Source organism: Diadema antillarum, unplaced genomic scaffold, assembly GCF_040938485.1.
Source record: "Diadema antillarum isolate AM-2024a unplaced genomic scaffold, OU_Dant_1.0 seq00001860_RagTag, whole genome shotgun sequence".
NCBI lineage: Eukaryota > Metazoa > Echinodermata > Echinoidea > Diadematoida > Diadematidae > Diadema > Diadema antillarum.
In genome coordinates, this window is record NW_027272531.1 from 710243 (window position 1) to 731417 (window position 21175).

Below are 21175 nucleotides of genomic sequence, written 5' to 3' on the forward strand. Positions count from 1 at the left end.
GAATGGTTTCCATCCTACATGTACATTGTAAGTCTACTGAGGGAAGGTGATTACAGTGTACACGTACATCTACACTATTGTATTTAGAGATGCCTGCTGCAGAGTGGGTTAGTCTTTCTTGGATTTCCTCAGAGGAATCGATGTGACTTTCGGGGGCCCCTTACAGATAATCTGTACACAGTGGCATAGACAGGTCATCGGACCTTGGGGGTATGATATGTGGAAAATTTTCAATTAAAAAACTGTAAGAAAACTTGATTTCAAATACAATGTACAAGTACATGTACATTGCAAATGGCTAAATTGTGGTATCTCTCACCTCTTTCTGTGTGTGCTTCTTCATTGTGTACCTGGTACTAAGTCTATGGAGCTGGATCCGTGGTGGGAGGTTGCGGAGCTCTTTCAATTTTAGAACTAAAATTCAATGATCTGGTGCACTTTTTTTTTTTTTGAGTGTTTAGAAATTTGTCAATCTTTTGTGTCTTCACTGTATGAAGTCTACGGATATGGACAGAAGGGGGAGATTGTGGGAGAGGGTACAACCCTTTGTAATCCTTTTATTATATCATTCATGTAATTTTTAAATACATGTCATCTTTTGCATTGCATTAGGTGTCAACATACATTCATACAAAGTACATATTTTTCTGCCATCCATTAAAAAGCTCGTTGGTTTGTAATTCCAACAGAGGAATACAATTCTATTTTTGTAGTATGGATCTGGTTCCTTTTAAACAGGATTCTACATCATGTGAAGAAATACAATTCCAGAAAGCTGAGGGAAGTGACATCAGTTGTTGTAACACTTTTACTTTTGATAGTGTAAATACTCAGTAAATTTTTGTCTTGTGCCATGGGACTGTCATTTCTTCATTAATTTTGTTGTTAAATGTTGACATCTACAGCATATGTTGTGTTGTGTTGTGTATCTCTTCGCAGCAAACCTGAGTAGTAAAAGATGGGGGACGCAGGCAACCCGCCAGACCTGTTGTCTGCTGCCCTCTGTGAGAGCGGACTCTCTCTGGATGACATCCTCAATCCTGAGCCTCTAGATGAGGAGGAAAACAATTCACTTTCAACTGATGCCAGCAGTGTGCTAGCTCAGGTAAGATAACTCCCACTCATCTAAAAATGAGGGGATTGTTTGACATTTTTGTAGGTGTAAAATATTAATCTTTGGACAGAGTGATACAAAATGTGTATACACTGTACACTGTAGTCAGACCTGTCTCAAACTGTTGGACACTGTACACTGTAGCTTTCAACAGAATATTATGATATTAACCACGGTAATAGACAGAGTGTCTACCACATTGATGTTAGAACACTAGTGCTCATTTCAATGATAAGCAAATGTAATGAGGGTAAGTACTCAGAAAAGACTTCAGACATAACTTTTTCCTGCTTTGTCAGTAAACTGTCATGACATACAAGTTTAATTAGTTACCGGTACTGTGGGTGTACTAACATTTTGTGCCTACATGTACAACTGTATGAATCTCTCTGTATACTTTAATTGTGCATAGGTACATTCCGTATCTTGAATCAAATATGAGGCAAAAAGTCTTGTACAGTGGGGGATGTAAAATTGCTTGTACATTGGGGAATGTGTGTATAATACTAACCTTGTTATGTTTTGATGAGACTTGAAATATATGTGACCCGATACAACAAAAGGATCCTAAAGTTGCTGACGGCAGAACCGAGAAAATCAAGTTTGAAGTCAGATCATCAAAATTGGTCAAAACAACCGGATTTCTGTGTTTGGCCTTATTTTGTAGTCTAATGTTTTGTCTATGATCTGCCAAAATTTTGAAGCTAAATGATCGAAGGAAAGGCAAGAAATCGGCGTTTTTCTTGGCCATGATTTTCTAACTTTCAACGTAACAGAAACGTGTCCGAATATTTGGATTTAGCGCCGCAGCTAGACTCCGCCCCTAGCAACGAGGGAGTGATCTAGGTCAGTGCATGGCATCCTGATTACTGATTGGTCGTGCGTATAGACCGCTGGTGCTAAGCTTGAATGAACATCGCCGCGGGTCGCTGGGAGCATACCTTCTATTGTCAAGTGGTGAAAACTGTCTCGCCTCCCCTTGATCTCGATAGCGTCGGAAGGAAAACTTTAAATGTGTTTTTCTGATTTCCACAACCACTTGACACACGCTATAGATAAAATCATCGATATCTCCGCAACCGAGTATTTTTATGAGTTGTGCTATATATGAAATCAAAGTAGAAGAGCATGAGAATAATGTCATGCCATTTTCAGAAAATTGTCCTCCCAGACTTTTGGGTCCTTTTGTTGTAGCGGGTCACATACATGTATGGTGTGACTTGATAAGTACGACATGTTCTGCCTTACCATCAATTTTCATTGGTCTCTTTGAATACTGACACACTGTACCAATATCCATGATAATTTGTGATGTCAAAATCTGATTTAAGTAATGAAGTGATACGACTGAAATCATGTACTTAGTACTCTTGGCATATTGACATGATGTAGATCTGTAAGGAGGGTAATTTGCATAGCTTTTGTGCTAGTGGCTGCCATAGGCTAGTGAGTGCCGGGAAGAGTTTAGCGTTCTGCAGTAATTAATATCACAGCTAGATGTTCGCCCATGGTCTATTGTTACCCAAGAGAATAGCTCCTCATGGTAAACGCTCTGTGACAGCCAGCTCACAATTGCTACATACAGTGTATCACCTAATAAAAACAGGAGCTGAACCTATTTTTGTTGTTGTTGTTGTTGTTGTTGAAGTGACTGCATAAATGCATACCTGTAGATAAATATGAAACAAAGAAATGAAAGATCTAGTAAAGAACTCTTGAAATGTGAAAAACCAGGTCATGAAGATATGCTTGCTCAGTTCAGTTCATTAATTTGACATTGGCACTTGTTAGATGCCGGTTGCCAGTCACGGAGCAAATCTGGGGAAAAGTTACAAGCAAGTGCTTCTACTCAATACAGCATGATGCAAATTTTGAAGTTGTCAGATTCTACATGCTCTATAAAAAGATTGTTGATTGGTAATGAGAAGTTTTGTATTTCTTCAAACCAAATACCTGATAAAGGCCATGGCAGCAAGTGGTGTGGATGAACAGGATGCTGACCCATTTCTGGAGATGTTGCAGGACACGCCCTCAAGCTCTGCCCTTCCTGTCATGGTAACACCACTCTGTCTCATGTCCCTCCAGCTCTCATTGTAATATATGAAATATATTTTTGCTCTACATTGATGAAAATCGCTGATATAAATTGCATTTGAATGTGTGCAGAAATGCCATTCTTGCAATCTTGTTTTCATAAGTCACTGTCACATCATAAAATAATATTAGCATTCAAAATTATAAGGGGGGGGGGGTCAGATTTATTTGAAACAGATGAAGTCATTATTTTCATATACATTGTATACAGTGGGTTTACAATGTTATAATAGGAGACTAGGAATCAAACTGTAGATGTTCTACAAAATTAAAATTTTATCCTGTCCATTGAATTGGCACATGATCCAGTGTGTTTATAATGATAATTTCTGGATTTAAAAAGTGAGAATGATATTTGATACTGCCAAGATAGTGATAGTCATTATTGTACAACGGTTGTTACAATCCTATATACCACATTGAGAATGGTATGCATTCACAACATATTTAGCTGATTCTTGGATGCCAGGTGCTTATTTTAACCAGTTGAAAATGAGCTGATTTTGCAATAACACACGCTTCCCATGGACACCTGCCCAAGTATACTCAGGACTAGTCTTCAGCGGGTTTGTGTAAAAGACAGTGAAATGTCCATGTGATGGCTGCAAACGGCTGTAAATAGACATGGCTATTAGACACCAATTTTGTTCAGTGCCATCCTGTGAATGTAAATGAGCAAGACATGATCAAGAGGGTAAAATATAATAGAAGGTAATAATAGTCTGTGAAAGCAAGTTGAGATACTTAACAAGCGTGAAATGTATAAAGAAACCCAGCTATTATTGTTATTATTATTATTATTATTATCATTATTATTATTATTATTATTATTATTAAAATTTCTGATTGAATTGACAGTCAAAGTATTTGTGCATTGATTGTTAAGTTACATGCAGTATTAGTAATGTGTTTGGCACAATAGAATATGCTTTTTGGTGGAATAAATGCCTTTTCCCATTTTTTTCGTGGTGCTACAATGTGCATGAATGGTGCAGACACCTGTTAGTACCGTGACACAAAATATTCAGATGCTTCCTGTGTCCAGTGTCCCGTCCATCAAGTCCAAGCCAACCATTGTGATTCGGCAGGTGTCCCAGGCGGCGTCCTCCCCCATCTCCTCACCGACCAGTGTCCTGAAGATCATCAGCAGCAAGCCGGACGGTCAGCAGATAGTGACCACCAAGCCGATCTTCCTCACCACAGCGGTGTCGGAGCAGGCGACATCCGGTCCGTCCCTCGCCTCGGGCGTGAACAGGGGAAGCGCAGCCGCGGCCAAGCAGTTTGTTAAGTTTGTCGTGAAGCCCTGCAGTCCCGACACAATACCCGCATCCAAGCCGAGACAGACCATTGTTCTGAATGATACCAAACCAGCAGGCCTCGTAAGGTCACACACAGACTCTGCTCTCCTCAAACCTAGCCTGGTCACACAGACAAAAGTTTCTCAGCCCAAAGTTTCGCAGCCCAAAGTTTCGCAGTCTAAAGTTTCGCAGCCCAAAGTGAACTATAGTGTGGAGTCTCCTTCAACAGTTGTTAGAAATGGATCTGCACTCTTGAAGGCAATGCCATTCCTGTCAAAGAGTAATGAAGTTCTGCCATCAGCATCTCAAGTGAGTTGTGCAAGTAATTGCATTATATATTCTGCCAGTGAATATGATGTGGTGTTGTATGGGAATTATTCATAGATGGCAACATGTTATGAGCAAGGAGGGATACACAAATGATAGCTGTTTATGCAAACTGTGACACTGTGCGTGGCACTGTTATTGAGAATATATGTTTGTTAGTTTATTTCTTTTTTTTATTTACAAAATATTGCCCATATTATGGAGTTTGAGTAAAAACAAGTAATGACAATGTGACAAATTAATAGATGATACAATAAGCTAAAAATGAGCATGACTACTATGCTTAACCATATTTTCATGATTTTGTTCCAGTAGGCTAATTTCCAGGGTATGGTTATATAATTGCATATTTCAATACTTCTCCATTTTACTGTGTTATGTTACTTTTGTTACTGTTGAATGTGAGTTGTTTAATGCTCAGCAACACAATCAAAACCAAGCCGAAAAGGTCCGGTTGTTGTAGTAGGCATTTTGATAGGAGGAAATATTTCATCTAAAGGGTACCATATATTCTGAAATTATTGCTTGTTTCTTTCTTTGTTATTTTGACTTATTTTATTGGAAAGATGAAGGTAAAGTAATGACATTTCAAAATAGGAGGACATTGTGCTTTCATGCATTCAATTTCTTCTGCTTGTTAACCTGTAACTAGGGAGGTAGTAAGGCACTAAAGCTCTCGCGCCGTCACCCGATGCGGATTGTCGATGACGACGATGATGATCTGGATGATGATGAGACGATGGGGCTAGCTGATACATATGCAAACTACACACCAAGCAAATGTAAGTGATGCCCTCAATTTGTGTTGCAAAGTGTTGTATATTCATTTGCTGTCTTACTCCAATTAAATTGACAGCGGTGCACTGATTCTTTCAATTTCCATTATTGGGTGCGATGAAAACAGATGGGGGGAGGGATGAAAGAGAGTATGTGTGTGTGAGAAAGAAAGTTTAAACAGACATGCAGGAGGTAATGTCCTTTTTTTCTGCCTTGCCTGGACTTGAGGCCTGTACAAAGACTATAAATGATTGTGCTACTGGTGTTGGATGTAGGAATGACTTTATGTTGTACATAGATTGTGGAAGAATTGTACAGAATATGATTTTGATTGATCTTTCCTCTTTGTTTGCCCTCAGTGAAAATTGGTCAAACTCACCCCGACCCAGTGGTGGAGACCAGTTCCCTAGCCAGCGTCCAGCCGCCCAACGTCTGGTACCATCTAAGCATACCCGAGAGCACAATGGACTACGGCCATCTCTCATCGCTGCAGCTGGAGGCTATCACTTACGCCTGCCAGCAGCACGAGACTCGACTGCCGGGTGGCAGCCGCGCTGGCTTCCTCATTGGTGAGTTGAGTTGACCAATCACAGAAAAGCTCCCTTGTTAGTTTCAAAAGAGGCCTTGTTCCTATAAAGAGTTTGTTCTTAGTTCAAAAAAAAAAATGAATGAATACAATAAAATAACTAATAGTGTGCAAGCCCACTTCATGATGGACTTTGCACCTTTTCCTCCTCACCAGATGATGACATCTTCAATGTTTAGTAGAGCAGACATAGAAAAAAAATGGTGAACCTGTGAATCAAGTGCGAACAATGTTGTATTGTACTGCTCAAATAGTATCAGAAACTCATTTTGATATGGTATTCACTTATTTCATATGTGCAAGGCATTCATTATCAAATTGGTGTGTTTCTGTTTGAATTTAATTTGAATTTGCATGGTTTTATGCAACTGCTAAGGAAGTATTCCATGCTTATAAGCAAGCAACCATGCAACCAAGGGCTGTAACAGTGCCCTCTGATAGACACGGCAATGAGGATAAAATGCCTTGCCTACAGGAGCAGCTGCTGCAACCAGGGAACTTGAACCAATGACCTTGTGCTTGATAGTCTGTGGTCTTTTCCACTGATCCACAGCAACTCCTTATGTGCCTCTGTCCTCAAACACCCGGCAGTGAGTTGCTAGTATTATAGTGCCTAGACAACCCATGCATAGAATGGAGACCTGTTTGAGAGTGCAAATGGAAGGGTTTTCCTCTCCTTGCCAGTTGATCTTAGATCCTGAGTTTCAAGGACCCCATTAAGAAAAATCAGCTCTAGCTATGGCTTAAAGGGTAATCCTTCCCATGAGTGGAGAATGAATGAATAAATGAATAAATGAATAAATGAATTAGAATTTGCTGGTTTGAATTTGTGCCTGTCAGCATTGTGGTGCTTTGATGTCAGCATCTTCTGAGTTAATGACAGTAAGATGCGCTCTTTTTGTTGGTGACCAGGGGATGGAGCTGGAGTCGGTAAAGGGAGAACGGTGGCAGGAATCATCCTAGAGAACTACATCCTTGGAAGGAAAAGGGCACTCTGGTGAGTACAGAGCATTCATATCTATTCTTCATTGTCAGTTTTATGTGTCTATAAATGATACAAATTTGAAGTGAACTGATCCTTGGAAAAAATGCATGTCTCAGCAAGCATAACTTCCAGACAAAATGAAGTTAGAAATTACATTATATGTGTTAAACCATCATTGCTTGCCCGTCTGCTGTGGTGCCACAAATTGACCCAGGTAAGCTTCCATTGCTGGAGGTTCCTCCTTCGTCTGAAACACCTCAATTCCTGCGTCTTCATGGTTCCTTTTCATCCGTCCCGTAATGATGGAAATAGCCATCCGTCGGTATATAAGGATTCATGGCTTCTTTCCCTCCCTCATTGCTTCCTCTGACAGGTTGAGTGTCTCAAACGATCTGAAATATGATGCCATGCGAGACCTGAAAGACATAGGAGCTGGAAACATTCCCGTACATTCACTCAATAAGGTATGTACAGTTTTATCTTAAACCGTTTGAGGGTTAAACCTTTTTGCAGTTGGCTTATACTCATTATTAAACCCATTGAGGAGGGGCTGATTTTGATACAGCACGCATTTCCCGTAGACACTTGCTTGAGTATACTCGGGACTTGACCTCAAGGGGTTAAAGATAAAATGGAAGGTGAATGTGAAAAACATGCCAACTGAACTATCGTAAATGATATACAGTATATAGCATGATTTCATAGTGCCAGATCTGACGTCAGCATAAAACTGAGTTCTTTTTATTGGGGGGGGGGGGGGGGGGGGGGGGGGTATGAAGCAACTACAAAATATCTGTGATGTAGAACTGTAATAAATATTAATTCTTCTTGGTATAATGTTTATTCCTATTTCAAATTCTCAGTACCATATTTTTGCTGTGAAAAAAAAGCCTTAAAAAGATTGCAAGGCATACTCCTTTTTTGTATCATAGCATTTCAAGAAGCATGCTGATATGAAAATTTGATTTATTTTCCCTACATGTAGTTTAAGTATGCCAAAATCAACTCAACGGAGAATGGCCACGTCAGGAAGGGAGTCATCTTTGCCACGTATTCCTCACTGATCGGCGAGAGCCAGAACCGCAGCAAGTATCGCACACGGCTGAAGCAGCTACTCCACTGGTGTGGCAAGGACTTTGATGGGGTCGTATCCTTGATCAGACAAGCAAATTATAGACAAAAACAAACAAACCAAAAAGTCTTTGCAAGATTATCTACAGAATTGGTCTCCTTCTCCTTGGATATTCCTGTGTTCAGAAGAAAGGATTTGTTTGTTGATGCTGCCAGTAACTGGCTCTTACTCTAGTCAAGGCAGCCCCACAAGAGTTATGTCACATAAATAATGAGGGAAGAATATGTAGCAAATATGAAATACCCCTTAAAAACCAACAAACATCAAGTAATCACCTCAGTGTTCACAAAGTTCCCATTTCAAGTAGTGTAACTTCCCCTCTAAAATCCTCTATGAGCAATTCAATTGATATGAAATACAATGTAACTCTCTCATTTCTGGCAGTATAGTGCAGGTGAAAGACCCAGCATAGCTTTGATAATGAAGAAAAGGTTTAAAGAGAAAGTGCTTGAAGTCTTTCTTTCTCAATTAGTAATGCTGAATAAATTATGAAAATTTGCCCCAACAATTACCAGAAATTAACAAAAATAACCAAACCGTGTAATGGCATGTGAGATTAACGATTACATTTCTTTCTGCATTTTTTTTTTTTTTTTTGGGGGGGGGGGGCATGGTATTGGGTTGAGTTATGTAAAATGACAAATTGTGTTTTTCAAAAGAAATAAATGTACCTATTATTTGTCCTTATTACTTCTCAAAGTGTATTTTCACCAGCCACTCCCTTCACATATTTTGGGATATCAGCCACATTTGTGATCCTTGATTCGGGAACACTTGTCCAGATTGTGTTGGATGAATGCCACAAAGCCAAGAATCTTGTCCCCACAGGTTCATCCAAGCCAACCAAGACTGGTGTCACAGTTTTGGAGCTACAGAAACAACTCCCAAAGGCTAGGGTTGTCTACTGCAGTGCAACAGGTTAGCCACCAGTCTGAAGTAAATATTTCATATTGTATTTTAACAGCCATAAAGAAAATGTGAATTATATGTCATTAGTTTTCCCACATGGGCTTGATATCAGGACTTTTTTCCCCTGCAAATTTGTCCAGTCTTGCCTTCATCAAATTCAAACTGAATTTAATTAAGGTGATGTTAACAAATTATATCATATTTATGAAAAATTAGCCAAATTGTACTGATAGCAAGTGTACACATATTACCTGCTATTCCTGAATTGCAATGTTGCTGTTTCTTCTCCCCTTCTTCCATGAGGGCATTTTGTGTGTGTGTGTATGTGTGTGTGTGTGTGTGTGTGTGTGTGTGTGTGTGTGTGTGTGTGTGTGTGTGTGTGTGTGTCTTTTCCTGTAGCTATATGTTTCTTCCAGCAGTTTGCCAGTTTTCTTTTGCTTTTGACTTAAACGGTGACATTTCATCCATTCCCTTTCATCCATACACAAAGATTAAATGTTGTGGCTTTGTTTACAACAGTAAGAGTGATATGATCCTACTTTTATCTGCATTAAAATCATTTTGTTTTTGGCTCTGATCTCCAGGTGCCTCTGAGCCTAGAAACATGGCCTACATGTCTCGTCTGGGCATCTGGGGCAAAGGCACTGCCTTCCCCGATTTCAATGCCTTCATCCAGGCCATTGAGAGGAGGTAACTTTAAAGTGAAAACATTGTTCTGGTTAGGGTTTGAGAACCTGTCTTGCACCATTTCATATTTGCTTGCAATATATCGAAAGAGCTACCAAGAAACTTACCTTGCTGACGCAATTTGCTGGGATGATGGATTTGTTTCGGAGTATTTTGAGATAAAAAGTAAAAGTCGGTACACTGACTTTTATCCCAGAAGGATACAGATTAACTCGGTCTCAGGGACAACTCAGCCCTAATTCAGACAATCTATTTGCCATATTCTATATACATGGCCGTACGTTCATTTTGTAGACGCCAAAGAGGTTCTTTGATGCGCGCGTTTGTATCAACTCGGCCCCTAACTGCGACCAGCCAGAACGCGAAGCGCTCCCATAGTACAACACTCTACAATCCAGAGGGACAACTCGGCCCCGCCACCAAAGTGAGGCTGAGTTGTCTCCGAGTCCGAGTTAGCCTGACCCCAATTGGGTAAGTTCTGAGATGCGAACATTTTTGGTTAATATTTAACATTTCTGTAGTTACCCAACAAATATCTTTTTATTGCAGCATTATTCAACACATTTCTTAGGCATATGTGTACATTTTGGAGCGAAATTTGACAATTTTGCAGGTGTACCAGAACTATGTTTGGCCTTTAATATTATGACTCATTGCCCCTACTTTTTACCAAAATGGAGAATATAAGAATATGAAGAATAGAAGAGCTTGTGGAAAAACAATATATTTGTGTGTGATATGGTATCAGTCTTGGGTATAAATCAAGCTGTGGCACATAGCAATTCTCTGTATTGCGTAACGTCTTGGATGGTGAACAAATTGCATGAATGAGTGTCAAAATAGTCTGTTGTTATCTTGTGCATTCAAATTATTTTGACATCACATTCTTTTCTGTCTCGTCAGACAGAACAGTGGTACAGTCATATCTTTCAAATATACTGTAAACTTGTTGAGGGAGACATTCAGTCTGACAAATTTCACATGTCATGATGATAGTAAAGCAGCTACTCCATATCGTCGGTTGAGAATGATAAGGGCATTAAGTTGTCACAAAACCCATAGTGTTCAAGATGACTTAACGCCCTTCTCATTCTCAACAGACGATATTATCTTTAAAGTTAATGTTTTTCCTTGCAGGGGTGTAGGAGCCATGGAAGTGGTTGCCATGGATATGAAGCTGAGGGGAACATACCTAGCCAGACAACTCAGCTTCCAGGGTGTAACCTTCAAGATCAAGGAGGTGGCACTCTCGGAATCATTCAAGAAGATCTACAATAAATCGGTTAATCTGGTACATTGCATTGTTGCTTTTTTTGGTGTGTTTATGGTAATCGTTGTCTTCTCGGCTTTGTCTTCATTTGTTGACAGTATTAACTACATTCTGTCAAATCTACCATGCTGGCAGAAGGGAAATAGCTTTTATTTGAGTGCCCAGCAAGTCATTGTTTGATAGTAATGGCGTTGGTGTGCTTTTTCACTGACTCCGGAAATGAAAGTGCATAATTAATGTGATCATAATGAGTGTAGAGCTGTATGCTATTCTATTCAAATTTGTGAGATTCAGCAATGAAACGTCGTGATTTTCTTTCATTTGAGAGATACTGTTTGAAGACTAGATTCTTGTAGCGTGTTCAATGCAGACCAGTATACCTTTTACTGTAGTATGTGCTGCCAAAGCCCTTAACCCTTTGAACCCGAAAGGCCGGAAAACCGGCCGCGCGCAGAACGTGCAAATACCCTAAAGGCCGGTATACCGGCCAGAAATCATGTGACTTTGATAACTTGAGTTTTAACTGTCAGGTGACCCCCTAAATATGACGCCATCTCACTACAACGATGTGGAGAGATTCTTCGGTCTATACATTCGTTGATTACGGTTTGGATTTGCAAGTTTTGAGCTATAAAAATGGCAAAAAGATGCTATTCTGCAGAGGAGGCTAATCTTAGGTGAATCATCTGGTGATTATGAGGAAGCTATTGACAAGTCATATTATAGTCAAAGCAGTGATTTTGAAGACGAAACGGAAACAGATGATGAGCTAGATGCTGCACAAGGTGATGTACAATCTCAGCCGGGTACCAGCGGGGGAAATAGCAGCTGGGATGCCATTAGAGCTGGAGCTGGAGGTGATCATATTGGTGATCGTCGAAGTCAAGGGGGCGTGGCACAGTCAGGGAGTGAGGTTATTGTTTTTATAGCTAACATTACTATTGTTGATTATCATTATGATTATTATCATTATTGTCATGCTGAGCTATTATTGCAGCTCAAATAAAATTGGAGTAATCATAACCACACTTCACAGACCTGTGGTTATTTGTTTTTGTTGTATTTTTTGTATGTATTACCGATGTATTCAGTCATTTAGCAAAATATGCTCAATATATGCAAATAATGCAGGGTGAGGGTTAGACCATCTCAAATAATGCGGGGTTCAAAGGGTTAATCACCCTGGCAGTGCTGTGCTTGAAATACTCGCTCAACCTTCGTGATAGTTTGTGAAATAAAAGAAAAAGTAAAATTCATTTTCCCTGGGCAAGTGCAAGAACTTCCTCTTTAACACTGATTTTACAATTCATTTTTCAATTTTTGTTTTATTTATCAGTGGCACATGGCAAGAGACAGATTCCAAAAGGCGGCACTCCTGATGGACGCCGACCAGCGGATGTTCAAATCCATGTGGGGTCAGTTCTGGTCAGCTCACCAGCGGTTCTTCAAGTACCTGTGCATTGCAGCCAAGGTCAAGCATGTGGTCAAGTTGGCCAGAGAGTCGGTCAAAAATGGGAAGGTGAGAAATAGCCACTTGATGTCAGAGGAAATAAAACCATTTCTAGTATGTCATAGGTGAGGGTTATCGTGCTCCCCTCCTGCCATGTTAATCATCAGAAGTGTGATGAATTTTAAGAAAGCAAGCGTGAAGCGCATTTTGCTCTTGATTTAAGTCCTAATAAACTGTGACTTTGTATATTTTTAAAGGAGTTTCATTGTAATTAATTGAATATAATGACTGATATTTACATAATGCTTTCCAAGTGCCGATCCAATCCTGAGCACTTAAAGCTCCCTCTGAAAGGTGTTCAATTTGCTTCTTCAACGAATGCCAAGATCATGTAAAAAGGAGCTTCAGAAAGAGGAAGAAAAATGCAATCATTCAGTGGGAATCAATGTTGTTTTATTGTTCATGTTCATGTTTTCTTTTCATACCACTTCAATATTCCTGATTCAATATTCCTGCAGTTTCTATGGCAATGATGATGATGATGATGAATACTCGTGGCTTTTATTCACACTCCTAAATGTATGTCCTACCACACTATCCATCCTTTTGCAGTGCGTGGTGATAGGTCTGCAGTCCACTGGGGAGGCCAGGACTCTGGATGCCTTGGAGGAGGCTGGGGGAGAACTCAACGACTTTGTCTCCACAGCCAGGTGAGTCTTCCTCCATTCATTGCGAAACCCCGCTCTCTGCTGAATTTGATGATGCACCATATAGAGCCTCACTCCACATTAAGGTCACCTGCTCAGTGGTATCCTGCACAAGAAGCCCCACTAGTTGCACAATCAGAAATGACAAGATATCTGCAGAAAGTGGATTGATTTGCTCTACGAAACTGCAAAAGATGCAATGATTGCTTGAAAGCAAATAGCCCCAGGTCTGTCAGCTTTCAGCCCCCTCAAAGGACTAGGCAATGAGGGTAAAATGCCTCTCCAAGGGGCGCAATTCTGCAACAACTGGACTCTAACCAGAGACCTCATGATTGATAGTCCATAGTCTTTTCCGGTGAGCCACATCAGCTCCTCAAATATGCAGGATGCAGGATATCACACTAATATGTTTGACGGAGGGACTGGCACTGTATGCATGATGTAATCATGAGCACAGAGTCTACAAAGTCATACAAAATTCAACTGCCTGCTTTTTTTTTCCTCTCTCAAAAAGTTTTGTTTCACATGTGTTTCAAAGAGGGCCAATGACATGTAGGTATGTCCCATTCCATTGCATCTCCTCGTGTGCATTATATTTTTGACTTTTATTGCTTTTTTGTTGTTAACTACAACACAAATTCAAAAAAAAAAAATCCACTTTGTCATATTGTACAGGGGAGTATTCACCACACTCATAGAGAAACACTTCCCTGTGCCTGACCGTAACAAGACCATGAGCATGCTGGGATTGAGCTTCAACGGCGCAAACCACAAGGATGACGACGACAATCGGGAGGGCCGTGGGAAAGGAAAGGGCAAGAAGAGGAAAGTTGGTGAGTGAATTTGTGCATTTCTGTAGCTTTGTGAAGGTGTAAGTATGTCTTAGTGATGTTTGTCTGTGTGTATATATTTACTTTCAACCTTATACTTTCAACTTCATAGCATTCGTATTGAAGCAAATATATTTCTTCAGTTTTCTTCTAGTTTACATTTCTAGGATACTGTGCAAACACCATGTAAAACTGGACATTGATATTACTTTCCAGGGAACTGGCTATATGCAATGATGTGGTTTTACACTATTGATCACATGGAATTTTTCGGATTTGAAGAAAACATAATTTGTGAAGTTCTGATTATCATACACTACCTGATGTGTGAAAGCAGGTTTGTTTCTTTGGGTAGTTAGTAAGATTCATGTATCACAAGACTTTGGCAAGGTAATCTTCATGAGTAAGTGATCTGTTTGTCCAGACCCATGCTAAAGTGTTCAACATTTGCTGCTTTCTTCGATGAATTATTATCGAGATTGTAAGAAACCTCTACATAGGTACTACAGGGCTAAAAGTGATTGGAGCGCATTTTCCTCATTCTTCTTTCTTTCATCCAGGCAAAAAGTGGAAGAAGAAAGGAACGACAGACTGGTGGGGCGATGACAGTGAGAGCTCTTCGGGAGATGATGAGGACGATGATGACGATGGTGATGATCCGGAGAAGAAGAAGAAGGAGAAGAAGACATCAAAGAACAAGGAGGATGAAGATGAGTCTTCAGACTCCTCATCGAGCAACTCATCGGCATTCTTCGATTCCGACAACGACGAGGATGACTTCAATCCATTTGGCAACTCAGATTCAGATGATGGTGATTTTACATGTTGTTATTCTTGCCTGTCCCTTTCATTATGGTTGAGAATTATGATTTTCTATGTTAATATAAAAAGTCTGATCTACTACTGTCAGAAACAGATGATTAGTGCTATTAGCCAGCAAGAAAATAACATGATTCAGAACTTGCATAAGATGTCTGTCACATGATTGTAATAATAACCTAAATAATCATCATTTTTTTTTCTCACAACACACAAAGTGTTTCTTTGCCTCATCACAAACCTGCTCATTATGATGATTGACTCATTAAAAGCAGTCTTTCTCTTTTGGGTGTCATCATTTAATTGATGATAGTTGTGTTTCCAGAGAGACTTAGATGGATTTTGGACTAATATATCTTGCACAATTATTTCTTGATTTGGGAATATTCTGAAGTCATTGCCTACATTTTGAAATACCTTGATTGAATATTGATTTGTTAATGTGATTAACATTTGTGTTAATTCTATGGCTATTTCTGTTTAGTTTATTGTGACATTGAAATAAAGAAATCCTGGTGATATTTTCATAGTTCTTTACTGAAACTATATTTGGGCATTTCCCCAGACTGGTTTCCCTGAAATATTAAGTTTTGGAAATTAATATCATGACAGATATATAATAAAGTCTACTTTGCTGATCCTCTCGTAGATCCATGGTTGAACAGAAGTGGTAGAAAGAGCAAGGAACCCAAGGCCAAAAGGAGAAAGAAGGATAAGAAGTACGCCTCATCGTTCTCGGGGAAATCCTCCGCGAGAAACTCCTCGCACATTGACAGCGTGGACTCGGCGGCAGACAACGCCCTCCGAGCTCTCGGGATCCTCCCCAAGACGCCACGGTCTCTGTCAGTGGGCAGCGCCGCTGTCTCAACTCTCCATAGTCTTTCATCATCAGTTCCTTCAGGTAGTGATGGATGAGTGGTTGTTAAGGACAGTATTCTGCTATTCTTCTTGTATAATAAAGATGAAATATCTATTTCATCTATGGACTTGTCTGTTTGTCTTTTTGTCTGTTCATTATGTCACTGCCAAATGTTCCTCTGTGCATATTACTACCACTCGTGTATTGTTATACATGTAGTTACATAAATCTCTGAAAGTTACAAATTTTGACACATTCAAGCTGGGTTGCATTTACTATTAATTTATGCTTCAGATCCTTGGTTGAATGAACACTGTACCAGCTGTGTGAAGACATTTTCACTGCAGTGCTTGTTCTTGTTTCAAACTTGAAAAATGCTATGTGTCACACATGCTGTTGCACTCAGGTCTGGATATATTAATAGCCTGGAGCTCAACATTTCCTTTCTCAATACACCCTTTCTTAAAATTCATGATTGCTTATTGAACAGTTGAGTGTTTAGAACTTGGCATCAGTCATGTGCAGTGATGGTCATTAGAGTTCATGTGCAGTGATGGTCATTAGAGTTCATGTGTTAGCTATCAGAGCATTAAGCAGCTGGAACATACCTATTCACTTCTTCTTAAGTGTGTCAGTGTAGTAATAGCTTCTGCTATACTTTTCAGTCTCTCTCTTTTCTTCAAAACAACAACAACTTTTCAGTCTCCTTACCGATGCTGCACACTGGCACTGGTCCAATGGTCCCTGACCAGTAAAAATCACTGTCGGACCAGTAGCTTTTTCGGGAATGGACCAATAAAACATGGAAAAACTGGGCACCTACTGGTGCGACAGACAGGTCGGACCAGTAGAAAAAATGGGTTAGTGTGCCGCCCTGTCCTTACCACTGTGAACAAGTTACTTGTGGTGTGTGCTTGGAATACTGGTAGTGGTTGCATGAATTCTGCCTCAGTCAGGTGTAAAAATCTGATGGTGGTTGTTGTGTTTCCGCACTTTGCTCCAGCTACCAAGAGCAGCCTACTGCCGGGCATGGATGCCTACGAGCGAGGGAGACTGATGAGGCAAGAACTGATGGACACACTGGAGGAGCTGTCCTCTGACCTACCTCCTAACACCCTGGACGAACTCATCGACGAGCTGGGCGGACCAGACAGCGTGGCAGAAGTGAGATGATTTCATTTGAATTTTATATTTAAAAAAAAAGACTATGTCATTCTTGGTATGATTCTGTTAATAACCTTTGCCTGCAAACCCTTTGTACGAGGGTGGGGCAAACAGATTTCACAGTACTCTGATGTCTGAGATTGAAAATTCATAGCTGTTGTGGTAAATTTATCGCAAAATCTAAATCACGATCAAAGTTTGACTTGCAATCGCCGGATTTGCTGCCTTAGAAATGCCTTTTGCAATCAGGGGAAATTGAAAGAAAATAAAAGAAAAGTACTGCCTGTGATATGTTTTAAATCTAAAATGTATAAGGGTTTACCATGCTAGGGAGCGAATGATATCATTTTATTGGTTTTCAGAGGTTTACAAACTTAGCAGAGGGACAGAGTCACTGTAAAATTGTGTAACTTTCTGTAATAGTCATTGTAACAAAGTCAATATGAATAGTGTCATGTGTGAAACTTACTTTAATGGATAATGTTATTGCCCTCCACAGATGACAGGCCGCAAGGGGCGTGTCGTGAGCCATGACAATGGCGTGCAGTACGAGTCAAGGAGTGAATGCGACATTCCATTAGAAATCCTCAACCTGACAGAAAAGAGACGGTTCATGGATGGCGACAAGGTGCATTTCTATTTCCTTGTAGAAGTGATGTTTGCGAAAATGATTTATGATTTTGCACATTCTCTCCTTTATGTAAGATAAATTGTTAAGAACGTAACAATTTAACTCAAGAGAGTAGACTTTCTAACTTGTCAATTGACCTTGATTTTGTTTGATAGGACTCTGGGTATTAAAGGTATGATTCTGGTTACCATTACATTTTTGGTACATGTATGCTGCCCTTGTTCAAGATGTGAGTATATCAGCTAACAGATTACAAAAAGAGCAGAGTGTAACACTTCTGCTTTCATCTGTAGTGGAACTATCCAGCAGAGAAATATTTCTGCATATCTATCATGGAGAAGTTGAGATTTCTTGCTGAGTACGTTTTTATTTAACAAATGTATTTTTCTATTTCATCAGTCACACTCTGTCAGTGTTTTTTTTTTTTTTAAATGTATTACTCTGGGTGACAGTTTTTAAAATCTTTTATTTATTCATTTATTCATTCAGTATTCCCTACCCATCAGACAATCAGTATTTAAGAATTTATACAGTGGACTCCCATTATAACGAAGTCCTCGGGACCGACAGTTTTCTTTCGTTATATTGAAATTTCTTTATAACCGAACAAATGAAGAATAAAAAGATAGAGCCGATAATTTTGCAACCTCGATTTTTATTTCGTTGTAACCAGAATATTGTTATAACCATGTTCATTATAACGGGAGTGCACTGTACTGGTGAATATGTATATAAAGTATTTTGTGTCCTGGCCTGTTGTTTGTAGCCCAAACAAAGTAGACTGTTGTGTGTGTCTATTGACTGTAAGATTCAGTAAACTTACTTCAGAGTTGTTTCTGTGCTTTGACCATCTCCATCCACCTCATGACACACAGTACATAGCCATCATCTCCGAGGCTGCCAGCTCAGGTATCTCACTACAGGCTGACCGGCGGGTGGCCAACCAGAAGAGGAGGGTTCACATCACGCTGGAGTTACCCTGGAGCGCAGACAGAGCTGTGCAGCAGTTTGGTGAGTGAGGGATTAATGCCATTTCGTGGATGGCACTGCCTTCAATCGCTTAGAAGTGTTCATAGTTGTGATAGCTTGGGGGTGGGGGGGGGGGGGGGTGGGGAGGGATAGTAATCATGCTTTTAGTTGTGCCCTGGAACCATGTCATGGTACTCAAAATTCTTTACAACATGGCATTACAATCGATAGTATTCTGTATGCTGTAAGTTGTGCACTTCTATCATGTCATTGTGTTGAAAGTGCTGTGCAACATGACATGACCCTGTATCACTGGAATCAAACCTGTACTTACTGGTACTTAAAGGACAGGTTCACCTTCATAAACATAAGGATTGAGAGAATGCAGCAATATTAATAGAACACATCAGTGAAAGTTTTAGGAAAATTGGACAATCGATGCAAAAGTTATGAATTTTTAAAATTTTTGTGTTGGAACCACTGGATGAGGAAACTACTAAGGCTCGTGATGTCATATGAGTACAACAGTATAAAGAAAATGTAAAGAAAATTCAACATATTTTCACTTTTTTTCGCATAATAAAAGAGCACTTGACTTGCCTCTTTCTAAAGGCAGGGGGAATAATATTACCCATAACATATGTCAGTAACGAGGCAAGGGAATGTGTACTTATTTCAAAAGATGAAATTTTGTAAGATTCTCTTTATATTTTCCTTATATTGTTGTACGCATGTCACATCATACACTGCAGTAGTCTTCTCATCCAGCGGTGACTGCACAAAAACTTCAAAAATTCATAACTTTTGAAAGGATTGTCCGATTTTCCTCAAACTTTCAATGATGTGTTCTACTAATATTGCTACATTATCTCAATCCTTATGTTAATGAAGGTGAACTTGTCCTTTAAACTCGAGTCTATCCAATCCCTTGAAAATCTTCCAGCCTTTTGTGCACACACAAGCCAAGATTAATCACAATAATTTTCAGCTTCTCTGTGGATGCCTCTAGAGTAGAGCAGAGCAGTGTGGATATGGTTGGCTTGCTCAAGACAGAGGGGCTCGAATCTTGAACTTTTCTTCATAGAGCCCAATGTGCTGACAAAGTGATAAAGCTTTAAGTTTCAGGATGTATCTTTGGGCAACTGTAACCATTTGGGGGAAGGGAGGGGGGCACAACATCTGCAAGTGCATCAATTTATTTCACACCAGTCCTGCCCAGTGGCTTACAGTATTTATCGAACAACCATCACTGAGTCATTCCCTCGCCTGATCTGCTCTGCTCAACAGGACGCACCCACCGGTCTAACCAGGTTGCGGCCCCAGAGTATGTCTTCCTCATCTCAGAGCTGGCAGGGGAGCAGCGGTTTGCTTCCATTGTCGCCAAGAGGCTGGAAAGCCTGGTGAGTCGCCCTAGTTCCCTCTGTGTCGAGTAGGTCACTTATTGGTAGCGAAAATGGTGATGATGATGATGATGATGATATTCATGATTATGGTGATGTTGGGGGGGGGGGGGGGGAGAGGAGGAAGGAGGAGAAGGCGGAGGAGGTAAGATAATGACGCCAGAGCTTTGTTTGCTTAGGACTTGACTTGTGGTTTTTTTAATAAACACTTTAATACACTTGTGTAAAAGGTTGTTTTGATCGAACATGTGTTACAGTCACATAGGAAAGCCTTTATTCAAAGTTCTATATCAGCTGTGTACTGTAAAAGTGGAAATTTTCGCTGTGTTGAAATTTTCGCGCATTTCGCGCAATCAGAAACTAGCGCGAAAATAAAAGCACGCGAATATTTTTGCATGCCATATGTTCCAGTAGTTGATGTCTTTATTCCACGGAATTAAAAACATGCGAAACTCTTCTCACCCAGCCAATCGCGAAAAATTAGTTGCGCGAAAATATCCACTTTTACAGTAATAGGACTTGACTTTTGGTTTAAACACAAGTACACTTGCGTAAAAGGTTGTTTTGATCGAACATCTATTACTGTCACATAGGGAAGCCCTTATTCCAAGTTCTATATCAGTTGTATATGCAGCCAAATAGTCCGCAACTACTGGTACTGTATGATTGGTTTCCTATCAAGGGATAAAGTTATGTTTGAATTGGAATATTCACATTTGAAATCAAACTTAACTCTTTATGCAATGAATTTCAAATCGAGGAAAAAGTTATATTTCATTTTTAAAATGATGAGATATGGGATGAGGCATTGGAGTTTTAGTGTGACTTGTATGCTCATGTGCGTGAAGCTTTGTTGGAAATTGAAAATAAAATAATTATTGATTCAACGAATAAGAATCAGCAATTCTTATCGTTGAATTTTGTAGGCAATTCAGGCAAACCTCAAGCATGTATTCTTTATGCAATGGATGGAGTAATTGTTGAACTGGTACTGAGACTTTATTTTTGGACTGTCCCACTAGGGTGCTCTTACACACGGCGACAGGAGAGCAACAGAGTCCAAGGATCTGAGTAGATTCAACATTGACACAAAGGTGAGAGGGCTTCACATATACTCAGCTGTGTGCTTGTTGTCTGATCTCATATCTTAATAGCTGTAGACCCGAA

At 39.9% G+C, this 21175-nt stretch overlaps 1 protein-coding gene across 1 annotated transcript in view; it reads left to right on the forward strand.

Annotated features, from left to right (window-relative positions):
• Window positions 1–958: 958 nt before the first annotated feature.
• The window catches only part of LOC139712799 (protein strawberry notch homolog 1-like), a 48773-nt gene continuing 28556 nt past the window's right edge, over window positions 959–21175 (forward strand). The window contains exons 1-21 of the mRNA XM_071624590.1: window positions 959–1105; window positions 3077–3169; window positions 4204–4815; window positions 5486–5615; window positions 5970–6179; window positions 7109–7193; window positions 7555–7645; window positions 8167–8328; window positions 9096–9231; window positions 9807–9912; window positions 11047–11200; window positions 12516–12698; window positions 13242–13339; window positions 14012–14169; window positions 14727–14978; window positions 15635–15886; window positions 16848–17008; window positions 17508–17636; window positions 18515–18650; window positions 19896–20008; window positions 21031–21102. Coding sequence (XP_071480691.1) covers window positions 959–1105; window positions 3077–3169; window positions 4204–4815; window positions 5486–5615; window positions 5970–6179; window positions 7109–7193; window positions 7555–7645; window positions 8167–8328; window positions 9096–9231; window positions 9807–9912; window positions 11047–11200; window positions 12516–12698; window positions 13242–13339; window positions 14012–14169; window positions 14727–14978; window positions 15635–15886; window positions 16848–17008; window positions 17508–17636; window positions 18515–18650; window positions 19896–20008; window positions 21031–21102 — 3480 coding nt within the window. The remainder of the gene's footprint in view (window positions 1106–3076; window positions 3170–4203; window positions 4816–5485; window positions 5616–5969; window positions 6180–7108; window positions 7194–7554; window positions 7646–8166; window positions 8329–9095; window positions 9232–9806; window positions 9913–11046; window positions 11201–12515; window positions 12699–13241; window positions 13340–14011; window positions 14170–14726; window positions 14979–15634; window positions 15887–16847; window positions 17009–17507; window positions 17637–18514; window positions 18651–19895; window positions 20009–21030; window positions 21103–21175) is intronic.